Source organism: Pelobates fuscus, chromosome 1 (genome assembly GCF_036172605.1).
Source record: "Pelobates fuscus isolate aPelFus1 chromosome 1, aPelFus1.pri, whole genome shotgun sequence".
Lineage (NCBI taxonomy): Eukaryota > Metazoa > Chordata > Amphibia > Anura > Pelobatidae > Pelobates > Pelobates fuscus.
This window is the reverse complement of record NC_086317.1, coordinates 81,260,353-81,272,961: the sequence shown is the minus strand read 5'-3', so window position 1 is coordinate 81,272,961 and position 12,609 is coordinate 81,260,353. Positions and strand designations below refer to the sequence as shown.

Below are 12,609 nucleotides of genomic sequence, written 5' to 3'. Positions count from 1 at the left end.
AAATCCTGCCGGGTTGGGCACTGACTGTTATTGAATTCACATCCCAGGACTATAACATAGACCGGGCTCAGCCAACCATCAGCACTACACATGGTATGGACTAACTCCTTACTGCTGGCAAAGCATCATGGGAGATGTAGTCCTCAACATCTGGAGTGCCGGTGGTTGCCTGACTGTGTTGTAGATTCATGTTGCTGTGTTTAAAGCCACGGGTTCCCAACCCCTCAAGTACCCCCTACCAGTCCAGGATTTAGGGATTACCCTGTTCTGTATGAAGTGTCCGTGCCCCCCCCCCCCCTTTCTAAAAACACCTTAGACACAACTTGGTAACTTTTAAGGGGTATTTGGGGACTGGGTTGGGAACCCCTGGCTTTAAACACCGCAACATGAATCTACAACAGGCATTTCCACCTGCACTGTGAATGTTTACATGGTGTGTTCAATAAGAAAATGGCAACATTTCAATATTTGTGTATTAGTTTAAGCAGACTGTGATTGTCTATTGCTGTGACTTAGATGATGATTAGATCAAATTTTATGACCAATTTGTGCAGACATCCATATCATTCCAAAGGGTTCGCATACTTTTTCTTGCAACTATAAATGGTGATTTGGTGTGTAGTTTTAAATGAAAAGAAAACTAGTTTCACACGGTGACTTGTTGTGTAATTTATAAACACTGAGTTGCGCAGGGATTTCTGTGGAAGCATTCACTCCTTACAGGGCAGTTAGTTATCCTAAAGTGCAAGTGGTTTTGCCGTTTTTACTAAAAAAAATGTACATCTGTCAGATACAAAACAGTGATGTGCTGTTGGACTGTTCTTGGTGTTTCATTTTGATTTTGGATATATATATACAGTATAATTTGTTAAATGGTTTGTAGCAGAAAGTCGTGTTTGGGTTTTTGTTCTTCTGTAATTGTAACTGTCAGTGTTTATATACTGTTGATCGTCTTGAGATATGCAATGCCAATGCAGATATGTGTAAACTGGGAGCATGTGATCTGTCACTTACCATGTTCTGAGCTTTCAACATATTGCTGCATATTTTATCTTAAAATTTGTAAAAAAAAAAAAAAAATACTAAATGGGTCCTTTTAATCCAGAGAAAAATTAGCATTTGCTTCGGTGCACATCTTAATGTGCAGTTTAGGCATTGTATGGTTTTGCTAGTATTTTACATTTTGTTACTTTAATTTTACATTTTGAGTCTGATATAAGAGTTTTGGTAGATATATTGTGCCCTGTATCTTAACTATTTTATTGTCCAGTATATCTAATATTTATTTCGGTGCAGGACTCCTATGTCATGTGCAGAGCTTAAAATGTTAACCTATGCTACTAGCCAGACCTTAAAAGCTGCTTACTTTTGCAATTTATAGAAATACTCACCAGGAATAAACGTCTACTGGCCAGGACTAAATATTCACTTGCTAGTGGAGAGTAGAAATTTTAAGCCCTAAATATATATATATATATATATATATATATATATATATATTCCCATGCACTCATGCTTTAATGTTCCTCATATGCCGGGTGCCAAAGCCTGGGCTCCAAAGATACATGGAATGCCAAATAATAGATGCTCACCGGTCTTGTTAAAATCCAAAAGTTTTATTCAATCATATTTAAAATCTGTGACCAACGTTTCAGTCCCCGCTCGGGACTTTCCTCAGGGTCAGACAAAAAAATGATAGGACAACACATAGTACTTGCAATGTATGTCAATATGTAGCCATAACAATAATTAAGAGTGACTCACCCAGGTGCATGGTATCCTCGGCGTTTCCGCCGTATGTACTTCCGGGTGTGCGCATTAGGTATCAGCCCAGCTCCGCCCCTTTCCCCTACATGTCGGGGAGCCTGTAAATCAATGGAGAGGGGGTGCGGCATATCAACCGCGCGTGTAGCGTCGGCTATGCTTCCGGGTGTGCGCGTGCACTCAACCTGTGGCTCCACCCTCAGAAATGCACGTGACTCATATCGTCACATGACGCGTGTCGTATTGGTGACCGGCAAGTGGGGCGTTGCTAAGCAATGTAATGCGGACAATCCGCCGATAGTGCATTATAGAAACTCCATGTGTGAGTTGTATGAGTGAATATATGTGGATGAAAAAATGAGATATTATAAATGTAATATGACATAAAAAAAGAAACCCTGTAGAGGTTTATCTTGTGAAGGCATATGGCCTATTTGTATGGTGCCACTAGAAGCACATACCAATAATGTAGCTAGTGTATATAATATTTAAGTGCTATAGAAGATGACTTCCAGCCCCATTAACGGATGACTTACACACACAAACTCATAAAGACTAGGAGTTTGTATGGATATGCACAGCTCTTTATTTGAAAACCGGAGGATAATAATGCTCTTAAATATCAGCCTGTTACTACTCTGGGGAATCTGTATTTAATTTTCTGGCCTTCTTTTTAATGTATTTGTTTGTTTTCTTGTTACTCCTAGTTTGAAACACCATGGCCGGGGTGTTTCCATACAGACCAGGGGGTGCCCCCATGCCCGGCCCACCTGGTCTTCCTCCGGACTACATGTCTGAAGAAAAACTACAGGAGAAAGGTGAGTTCAATGGAAAGATGGAGCTTCTAAAATGCAAACGTTAGAGTCATTTAGTGGGAATTCAAAGTGAATTTCAGATTTAAGGTCAGGGAATGTATAGCTGTCTTAGAGAATTTTCCTAGTTTGGCTTTTTCAAACCATACATTTGAAATTCACTTTATTTTTAATTCTTATTTTAGTGAATAAACCTGATAATGTTTTTCTTCTGTCCTCATAATTTCCAGCTTTGTTTGAAAACATTATTTGCAAAGGCCATATTGTGATAGTCTTGCTATTTTAATATTCACATTCTCTATATATATATATTTATATTATATATTTTATTTTGAAACTTTTTTTTACTGAAGTGAGTGCTGTATATTATTTTGCTAATTATTGATTTAGCTTTGCTCAGTGATTTTCCTTTTCTGATAGACAATATCAAAGTAGGCCAACAGAACTAAAGTAACAACATATAAAGTGATTTGTGTTGGGAAAAGGAAATGCATTCATAAATTAAATCAAACGTTATTTGCAGCACGAAAATGGCAGCAGCTACAAGCCAAGCGTTATGCCGAGAAGAGAAAGTTTGGCTTTGTAGATGCACAGAAGGAAGATATGCCCCCAGAACATGTTCGTAAAATCATCCGTGACCATGGTGACATGACAAACAGAAAGTTCCGGCATGATAAACGAGTTTACCTTGGGTAAGAATGTGGGTTTTTTTTTTGTTTTTTTTTTACAAATCTACTCTTTGAAGTTCGAAATTTGAAAAATCCCCTGTAGTAAGAGTTATCACATTATCATTACATAAAGGGGAAACAGTTTGACAACTTACATTAAGATGGGTGCATGCAACGTCTTCTGAGTGATGTGATATTTTACTTGTATGGCATGATTGTGACCTCCCCAATTCTTGTCTGTTCTTAGTGTTTGATCAGATTTTTATAGTTAAAAAATTCAATAATATCTGTCTTAAGGACCAGAAACATCCACTTGAGGACCGATGACGGTACTGAACCATCATAACGGTAATATTTACCGGCGATTGGCGTTGCTCCCAACTCGGGGGGACAGCCTCAGACAGCCCCCCCCTCAGCAAATTAGGCCCCCACGGCCATGTTCTAACAGAGCGGTCACATGGCTACAATACGCGTCCGTCAATCTGCCAGTAGGAGGACTGCCTGAACTGACAGTCTCCCTGTATGTGTAAAATAATAATTACAAATATAATGTATGTATGTGTGTATATATATATATATGTATATATATGTGTGTATGTGTATATATGTATATGTATGTGTATGTATGTATATATATGTATATATATATGTGTGTGTGTGTGTGTATACACTATCTACCGTATTTATCGGCGTATAACACGCACCTCATTTTTAGAAAGAAATTCCAGGAAATTTCCCCCCCTCCCATAGTATTCCCCCCCCCCTCATCCCATAGTATTCCCCCCCCCTCATCCCATAGTATTCCCCCCCCCCTCATCCCATAGTATTCCCCCCTCATCCCATAGTGTTCCCCCCTCATCCCATAGTGTTCCCCCCTCATCCCATAGTGTTCCCCCCTTTCCATAGTGTTCCCCCCTTTCCATAGTGTTCCCCCCTTTCCATAGTGTTCCCCCCTTTCCATAGTGTTCCCCCCTTTCCATAGTGTTCCCCCCTTTCCATAGTGTTCCCCCCTTTCCATAGTGTTCCCCCCTTTCCATAGTGTTCCCCCCTTTCCATAGTGTTCCCCCCTTTCCATAGTGTTCCCCCCTTTCCATAGTGTTCCCCCCTTTCCATAGTGTTCCCCCCTTTCCATAGTGTTCCCCCCTTTCCATAGTGTTCCCCCCTTTCCATAGTGTTCCCCCCTTTCCATAGTGTTCCCCCCTTTCCATAGTGTTCCCCCCTTTCCATAGTGTTCCCCCCTTTCCATAGTGTTCCCCCCTTTCCATAGTATTCTCCTCCCCTCCCATAGTATTCTCCCCCCCTCCCCTCCCATAGTGTTCTCCCCCCCTCCCCTCCCATAGTGTTCTCTCCCCCTCCCCTCCCATAGTACTCTCCCCCTCCCCTCCCATAGTACTCTCCCCCTCCCCATCCATAGTACTCTCCCCCTCCCCTCCCATAGTACTCTCCCCCTCCCCTCCCATAGTACTCTCCCCCCATCCCCTCCCATAGTATTCTCCCCCCCTCCCCTCCCATAGTATTCTCCCCCCCTCCCCTCCCATAGTATTCTCCCCCCCTCCCCTCCCATAGTATTCTCCCCCCCTCCCCTCCCATAGTATTCTCCCCCCCTCCCCTCCCATAGTATTCTCCCCCCCTCCCCTCCCATAGTATTCTCCCCCCCTCCCCTCCCATAGTATTCTCCCCCCCTCCCCTCCCATAGTATTCTCCCCCCCTCCCCTCCCATAGTATTCTCCCCCCCTCCCCTCCCATAGTATTCTCCCCCCCTCCCATAGTATTCTCCCCCCCTCCCATAGTATTCTCCCCCCTCCCCTCCCATAGTATTCTCCCCCCCTCCCCTCCCATAGTATTCTCCCCCCTCCCCTCCCATAGTATTCTCCCCCCCTCCCCTCCCATAGTATTCCCCTCCCCTCCCATAGTGTACTTCCCCCCTCCCCTCCCATAGTGTACTTCCCCCCTCCCCTCCCATAGTGTACTTCCCCCCTCCCCTCCCATAGTGTACTTCCCCCCTCCCCTCCCATAGTGTACTTCCCCCCTCCCCTCCCATAGTGTACTTCCCCCCCTCCCCTCCCATAGTGTACTTCCCCCCTCCCCTCCCATAGTATTCTCCCCCCCTCCCCTCCCATAGTGTACTTCCCCCCTCCCTTCCCATAGTGTACCTCCACTCCCCTCCCATAGTGTACTTTCCCCTCCCCTCCCCTCCCATAGTGTACTTCCCCTCCCATAATTACTTACCTGTCCTGAAGCGTGGGCCGGCTTCACAGCTTGCACCGCGGTACAGGAACTTTAATTTCATGTTCCGGTTTCCGGCGGGACTGAAAGGAAGTGTGCACAATAGTGTGCACACTTCCTTTCAGTCCCGCCGGAAACCGGAACATGAAATTAAAGTTCCTGTACCGCGGTGCAAGCTGTGAAGCCGGCCCACGCTTCAGGACAGGTAAGTAATTATGGGATATCGGCGTATAACACGCACCCACGATTTTTTCCCCTATTTTCAGGGGGGAAAAGTGCGTGTTATACGCCGATAAATACGGTATATATTATAAAATACAAATAAGTAAAAATTATTCAACACTTTTATATATAATTTTATTCTAACTGTATTTTGATATTAATATATATTTATATTAAAACACACTTAGAATGAAATTTTATATATTTATATCTCCAGATACAGAAATAACCTCATAAATATGCACGTAGACTTCAAATATTTTTTTTGCATTTTCACACACAAATGGCACTTTCAAGACTTTAAATATACCACTATGTTACGTCACCTGTTGTCTGTATCATGGTGTACAATACATGTTTTATCCTTATTGTGAGAAAAATAAAGAATGGGGGAAAAAAAAGCCCTGGCCCTTAACCCCTTAAGGACGGAGGACGGTTCAGGACCGTCATCGGCATTTTTGCGTTGCCGACCGGTGACGGTCCTGAACCGTCCTAACCGTCCAATGTACTTACCCGATCGCCGTCGTTCCCCCGGCGGCGATCGGCGGTGCTCCCGGTGTGGGGAGACTGCCTGCAGCCCAGACAGTCTCCCCATGGCGGTTTAGGACCCCTGTGGCCATGTGATCGCCCAACAGGGCGACCACATGGTCACAATAGGTGTCCTAGTCTCTGCCTGCAGGGGGACTGCCTGTGCTGACAGGCAGTCTCCCTGCAACTGTAAAATCAGTGTAAAATCAAAAAAAAATTTAAAGTTATAGTTAATAAAAAAATAAATATTATTATATATGTGTATATATATGATATATAGACATATATTATACCTATATAATATATGTCTATATATCATATATATAATGTCATGCTAAGTGTATTTTTATATTAATATGTACATATATTAATATAAAAATACACTTATAATTAATTTACACACGTATATATAGAATATATATAATAACTATATATATATTGTATATATATAATTATAAAATACGAATAATAAATAAATTTAATTAAATTGAAAAAATTAAAAATAATAATAAAAATTAAAAAAAATTATATATCTATACGAAATTTTATTCTAACTGTATTTTGATATTAATATATATATATATATTTATATCAAAATACACTTAGAATGAAATTGTATATATATCTATGTATATATAAATAAATAAAAAGAATGCAAACTATTCATATGTCCATATACAAAATTACATAAATAATTATATAAATATATAAATATGCATATATACTTAAATTCTACGTGCGTATTTTTGTAATATTTTTACATAATTAAGTTATTTTATTGATTGCAATTTAAGGGACCTGCCTGCCAACCCAGGCCGAAAGTACAGAGAATTTAATTTGCTATCACTGTATTTTACACTGTAACGTTCTACGACACCCTAAAACCTGTACATGGGGGGTACTGTTTTACTCGGGAGACTTCGCTGAACACAAATATTAGTGATTCAAAACAGTAAAACATATCACAGCGATGATATTGTCAGTGAAAGTGACTTTTTTTGCATTTTTCACACACAAACAGCACTTTTACTGATGATATAATTGTTGTGATACATTTTCCAGTTTTTAAACACTAATATTTGTGTTCAGCAAAGTCTCCTGAGTAGAACAGGACCCCCCCATGTACAGGTTTTATAGCGTTTTTGAAAGTTACAGGGTCAAATATATGGGTCAAATATTTTTACATTGAAAATGGCCAGGTTGCTTACGTTGCCTTTGAGAGCGTATGGTAGCCCAGGAATGAGAATTACCCCCATGATGGCATACCATTTGCAAAAGAAGACAACCCAAGGTATTGCAAATGGGGTATGTCCAGTCTTTTTTAGTAACCACTTAGTCACAAACACTGGCCAAAATTAGCGTTCAATTTAGTTTTTTACTTTTTTCACACACAAACAAATATGAACGCTAACTTTGGCCAGTGTTTGCGACTAAGTGGCTACTAAAAAAGTCTGGACATACCCCATATTGAATACCCTGGGTTGTCTACTTTTAAAAAAATATGTACATGTGGGGTGTTATTTAGCAATTTATGACAGATAATAGTGTTACAATGTCACTATTGATACATTTTAAAAATGTATGTTTTGAAACCGCAATATCCTACTTGTACTTATAGCCCTATAACATGCAAAAAAATAGCAAAAAGCATGTAAACACTGGGTATTTTTGAACTCAGGACAACATTTTGAATCTATTTAGTAGTTTTTTTCATTCGCTTTTGTAGATGAGTAAAATATTTTTCACATAAAATTCAAAAAACGTGTATTTTTTTCAATTTTTCATCATATTTTTTCATTTTTTTTTAAATTAAATTACATGAGATTATATAAATAATGGTATGTAAAGAAAGCCCCTTTTGTCCTGAAAAAAACAATATATAATTTGTATGGGAACAGTAAATGAGAGAGCGGAAAATTACAGCTAAACACAAACACCACAAACGTGTCAAAAAGATGCCTGGTCGCAAATGTACAACATCGCAAAAAAAGTCCGGTCCTTAAGGGGTTAATGTACGACATGGCCAAAACAGTCCGGTCCTGAAGGGGGTTAAATAACACATATTAAAGTAATAATAATTTGTGTAAAAATACCTTTTGTTTTCATAATAAAGCAACACTGAACTTCATGAACGTATTCTGAAAATGAATTTTTGTAAAAAAAAAAAAAATATATATAAAAAAAATATATATATATATATATTCAATATTTTTGGCTTGCTGCCCTTAATTCACAGTAGTTACACTTTGCTCTTGTTTTCCTTCTTAGAGCTTTGAAGTACATGCCACATGCAGTCTTAAAATTGCTGGAGAACATGCCCATGCCCTGGGAGCAGATCCGGGATGTACCTGTTCTGTATCATATAACTGGTGCCATCTCATTTGTCAGTGAAATTCCATGGGTCATTGAACCAGTCTATATATCGCAGTGGGGGTAAGTAACTTATATTTACTATCAGATTGCCAATATTCTATTGTACTCTTGTAGTTTACTTATGAGTATTGTTTAAGCAACAGAGCTCTTTTACTAATGTTTATTGAGGAGTGAAGATTTGAGACTTTCTCCATATAGCTTAGAGGGCTACAAAGTGTTAGTTCACCTCAGTGATCTGCATATGTGTGCCTTGATGACGTTTAAAGGGATCAAATAGTGCCAGGAAATCAAAGCCGTTTTCCTGGCACTATAGGCTCCTGGAGTGCTTGCGCCCCCCGCTCCCATGGGGCTTACCTGAATCCAGCGCTGATGTCCCCCGCCCACATTCCTCCCTCGCCACCATCTGGCAGGGAGACCTAATGCGCAAGCGCGGCAATGGCCGCGCGCATTAGACCTCCCTATAGGAAAGGATTATTCAATGGTTTCCTATGGGGAAAATCTGACGCTGAAGGAATGCAAATTACCCCCATGATGGCATACCATTTGCAAAAGTAGTCAACCCAAGGTATTGCAAGTGGGGTATGTCCAGTCATTCTTAGTAGCCACTTAGTCACAAACACTGGACAGATATTGTTTTTTTTGCTTTTTTCACACAAAAACAAATATGAACGCTAACTTTGGCCAGGGTTTGTGACTTAGTGACTACTAAAAAAGACAACATACCCCACTTTCAATACCTTGGCTTGTCTACTTTTTCAAATGGTATGCCATTATGGGGGTAATTCTCATTCCTGGGCTACCACACAGTCTCAAAGGTAACATTACTAATCTGGCAAATTTCAATTTGAAAATGGAACGTTCTATATTTGACCCTGTAACTTTCCAAGACACCATAAAACCTGTTAATGGGGGGGTACTGTTGTACTCGTGAGACATCGCTGATTACAAATATGTGCATTTTTTGCAGTTAAACCTAACAGTATTATGACCTTAACAGCTGAAATGTCAGACGGAAATACAAATTTAAAAAAAATCTTATCTCACATTTTTTTTAAATTTTTTTCATAATAAATTATGTTCCATATATGAATAGTTAATGATAAATTAAAGCCATGTTTCTCCTGAACAAAATGATATATAATAAGTGTGGGTGCACTTAATGTGACAACTGTGAATTACGGTTGAACAGACATATAGCGCAAATTCCAATTTTTGTTTACGTTTTGTTTTGATCAGAATGTGAACTATTGACTCCGTCCTGAAGGGGTTAAGATTGTTATAAGTTGTCTTTTTCCTGTTGACGTTTGCAAACTTTCTTTTTTTTTTTTTTTTTTTTTTTATAAATCTCTTCTTATAAGTCCCATTCAGAGTTTATTAATTTCCATTCTTCTCACAGATCGATGTGGATTATGATGAGACGAGAGAAGAGAGATCGTAGACACTTTAAGAGAATGAGATTTCCTCCCTTTGATGATGAGGAACCTCCACTAGATTATGCTGATAACATCCTTGATGTTGAGCCGCTGGAAGCAATTCAGTTGGAGCTGGATAACGAGGAAGATGCTCCTGTCATGGACTGGTTCTATGACCATCAACCTCTAAGAGACAACAGAAAGTAAATGAACCTATCTTGGAATCTGAATGAAAGATGAAAGAAAAATATATCGAGATTTTCTATAAGACACCTTAGGGGCTCTGGACGCCAACATTGATTCATCATTAGTGCCGGCTCTTTACTTGCCGTTATAACGACTTGACCGACACTATAATCAGACATCGTCCACTAGGATAGGAGTTTACAGTCCTGAATGGGGATGAACTTCCCTCTGAATATAGAGTTACCATCACGTTCCTTCTGATAAGTACTTTAGCGGACCGATAATAGGGGGGTGCAGCAACAGAGCAGGTTTTTGGCTAAGGGGTGCCCTCGAAGGCACTAGAGATTTACTTTAATTTAGGTAGAAGGATTTAATATCATCTGTGTAAATATTGTACCATAGCATTTTCACAGTACCTATGGTGGTATGTTTTTCTGCCCTCCTACTGCTGTATTTCCAATTATAAGTATACAGTGATACAAAGTAGCTATAATCGTTTGCTAAACTTCACAAGTTGCTACTTATATCCATATACAGAGCTACTGAGAACATAAAACCATAACACAATAGTGTGACTAATATAATAGCAATAATTACCTAAACTAGCAAGGACTGTCCTCCTATATATATATTTTTTTCATCTTTTCTTTTATTCTTCTTCAATCACTTGATTATTTTAAAAGGATTTAATAAAAGTTATATTTTATACACTCCTCTCACTAAGAAATGACACACCATTTAGGTAGAAATGCACTCTTTTTATTTTCAGTGTTTTGTTTATTGTATTTGAATCTGATTCCAAGTCAGACCATTAGTACAAACCATACTGAGCAGTAACTAAATATTTTATTTGTATACATTAAAAAAAAAATAAAAAAATTTGGGGTTAATATTTATTTTAATCCTTGTGTTCCTTTACAGTGTCTAAGTGATTTATTTTATTTGTTACTTTGCAGGTATGTGAACGGGTCTACATACCAGCGATGGCAGTTTACTCTTCCAATGATGTCCACATTGTATCGACTAGCCAATCAGCTGCTCACAGATCTGGTGGATGATAACTACTTTTACCTGTTTGATTTGAAGGCCTTCTTCACCTCCAAGGCTTTGAACATGGCAATTCCTGGTGGACCAAAATTTGAGCCGTTGGTTCGCGACATTAACTTGCAGTGAGTGCAGTATTTTATTTAAAGGTATGCGTTTATTTTTTGTTTGTAACTCCTAGTAACGTGTATTGCTTCTTTCAGGGATGAAGACTGGAATGAATTCAATGATATCAATAAAATTATTATCAGACAGCCAATCAGAACAGAGTACAAGATTGCATTCCCTTATCTGTACAACAACCTTCCTCACCATGTGCACCTAACATGGTAAGTGAGAAAACTGATGCCCTGCAATACATGTATTGACAGTTGTTCTACTTACTGCTGTTAATGCATTTGTGAATAACCAATTTTGTCCTTTTATCTTGTTTTAAAAGGTATCACACCCCAAATGTAGTTTTCATTAAAACAGAAGATCCTGATCTGCCAGCTTTCTATTTTGATCCATTGATCAATCCCATTTCTCACAGACACTCTGTAAAGGTGAGTTTTGCTGCATTCTCTCTTCCTAAAACTCTGTTCTGGATGTCATAGAATGTTACATAGTGTAAAGTTTAGAATATATGACAATGTGCTGCTTAACTTCATTTCTTGGACATCTATTAGAGTCAAGAGCCACTGCCAGATGATGATGAAGAGTTTGAATTGCCAGAATATGTGGAGCCCTTCCTTAAGGACACACCGCTGTACAGTGACAATACAGCTAATGGTATTGCTTTGCTCTGGGCACCACGTCCCTTCAACCTAAGATCTGGCAGGACACGAAGAGCTGTTGATATACCTCTGGTGAAGAACTGGTAAGGATTAGTTAACATTTTAGCTGTCAATTGCATCAGTCAAGTTTATATGTAAAGTATATTTAATGAGCTTAATTATTTAGGTATCGAGAACATTGTCCCGCGGGCCAGCCTGTTAAAGTTCGAGTCTCCTACCAAAAGTTGCTGAAATACTATGTGCTCAATGCACTTAAGCATAGACCACCAAAGGCTCAAAAGAAGAGGTAAGTTTGGCGAGTTTATTAACTTAATCTCTTGCATACTTCCAGACCCTTTCACTAATGGATGGTCTTTTTCCCCACAGGTATCTCTTCCGTTCATTCAAAGCTACAAAATTCTTCCAATCGACCAAGCTGGACTGGGTAGAAGTTGGTCTGCAAGTTTGCCGGCAGGGATACAACATGCTGAATTTGCTAATTCACAGAAAGAACCTAAACTATCTTCACTTGGATTATAATTTCAACTTGAAACCAGTGAAAACGCTGACCACAAAGGTTCATATCAAGTTTCTTCCACTTTTTTGCTTTAAATTAGCT

The 12,609-nt window shown here is 39.2% G+C and overlaps 1 protein-coding gene across 1 annotated transcript in view; it reads left to right on the top strand.

The window, feature by feature from the left end:
* The window catches only part of PRPF8 (pre-mRNA processing factor 8), a 31,254-nt gene that overhangs the window by 279 nt on the left and 18,366 nt on the right, over positions 1-12,609 (top strand). The window contains exons 2-11 of the mRNA XM_063449930.1: positions 2,472-2,582; positions 3,100-3,268; positions 8,489-8,653; positions 9,990-10,208; positions 11,148-11,360; positions 11,439-11,564; positions 11,675-11,780; positions 11,904-12,094; positions 12,178-12,297; positions 12,378-12,567. Coding sequence (XP_063306000.1) covers positions 2,483-2,582; positions 3,100-3,268; positions 8,489-8,653; positions 9,990-10,208; positions 11,148-11,360; positions 11,439-11,564; positions 11,675-11,780; positions 11,904-12,094; positions 12,178-12,297; positions 12,378-12,567 — 1,599 coding nt within the window. The 5' untranslated portion in view covers positions 2,472-2,482. The remainder of the gene's footprint in view (positions 1-2,471; positions 2,583-3,099; positions 3,269-8,488; positions 8,654-9,989; positions 10,209-11,147; positions 11,361-11,438; positions 11,565-11,674; positions 11,781-11,903; positions 12,095-12,177; positions 12,298-12,377; positions 12,568-12,609) is intronic.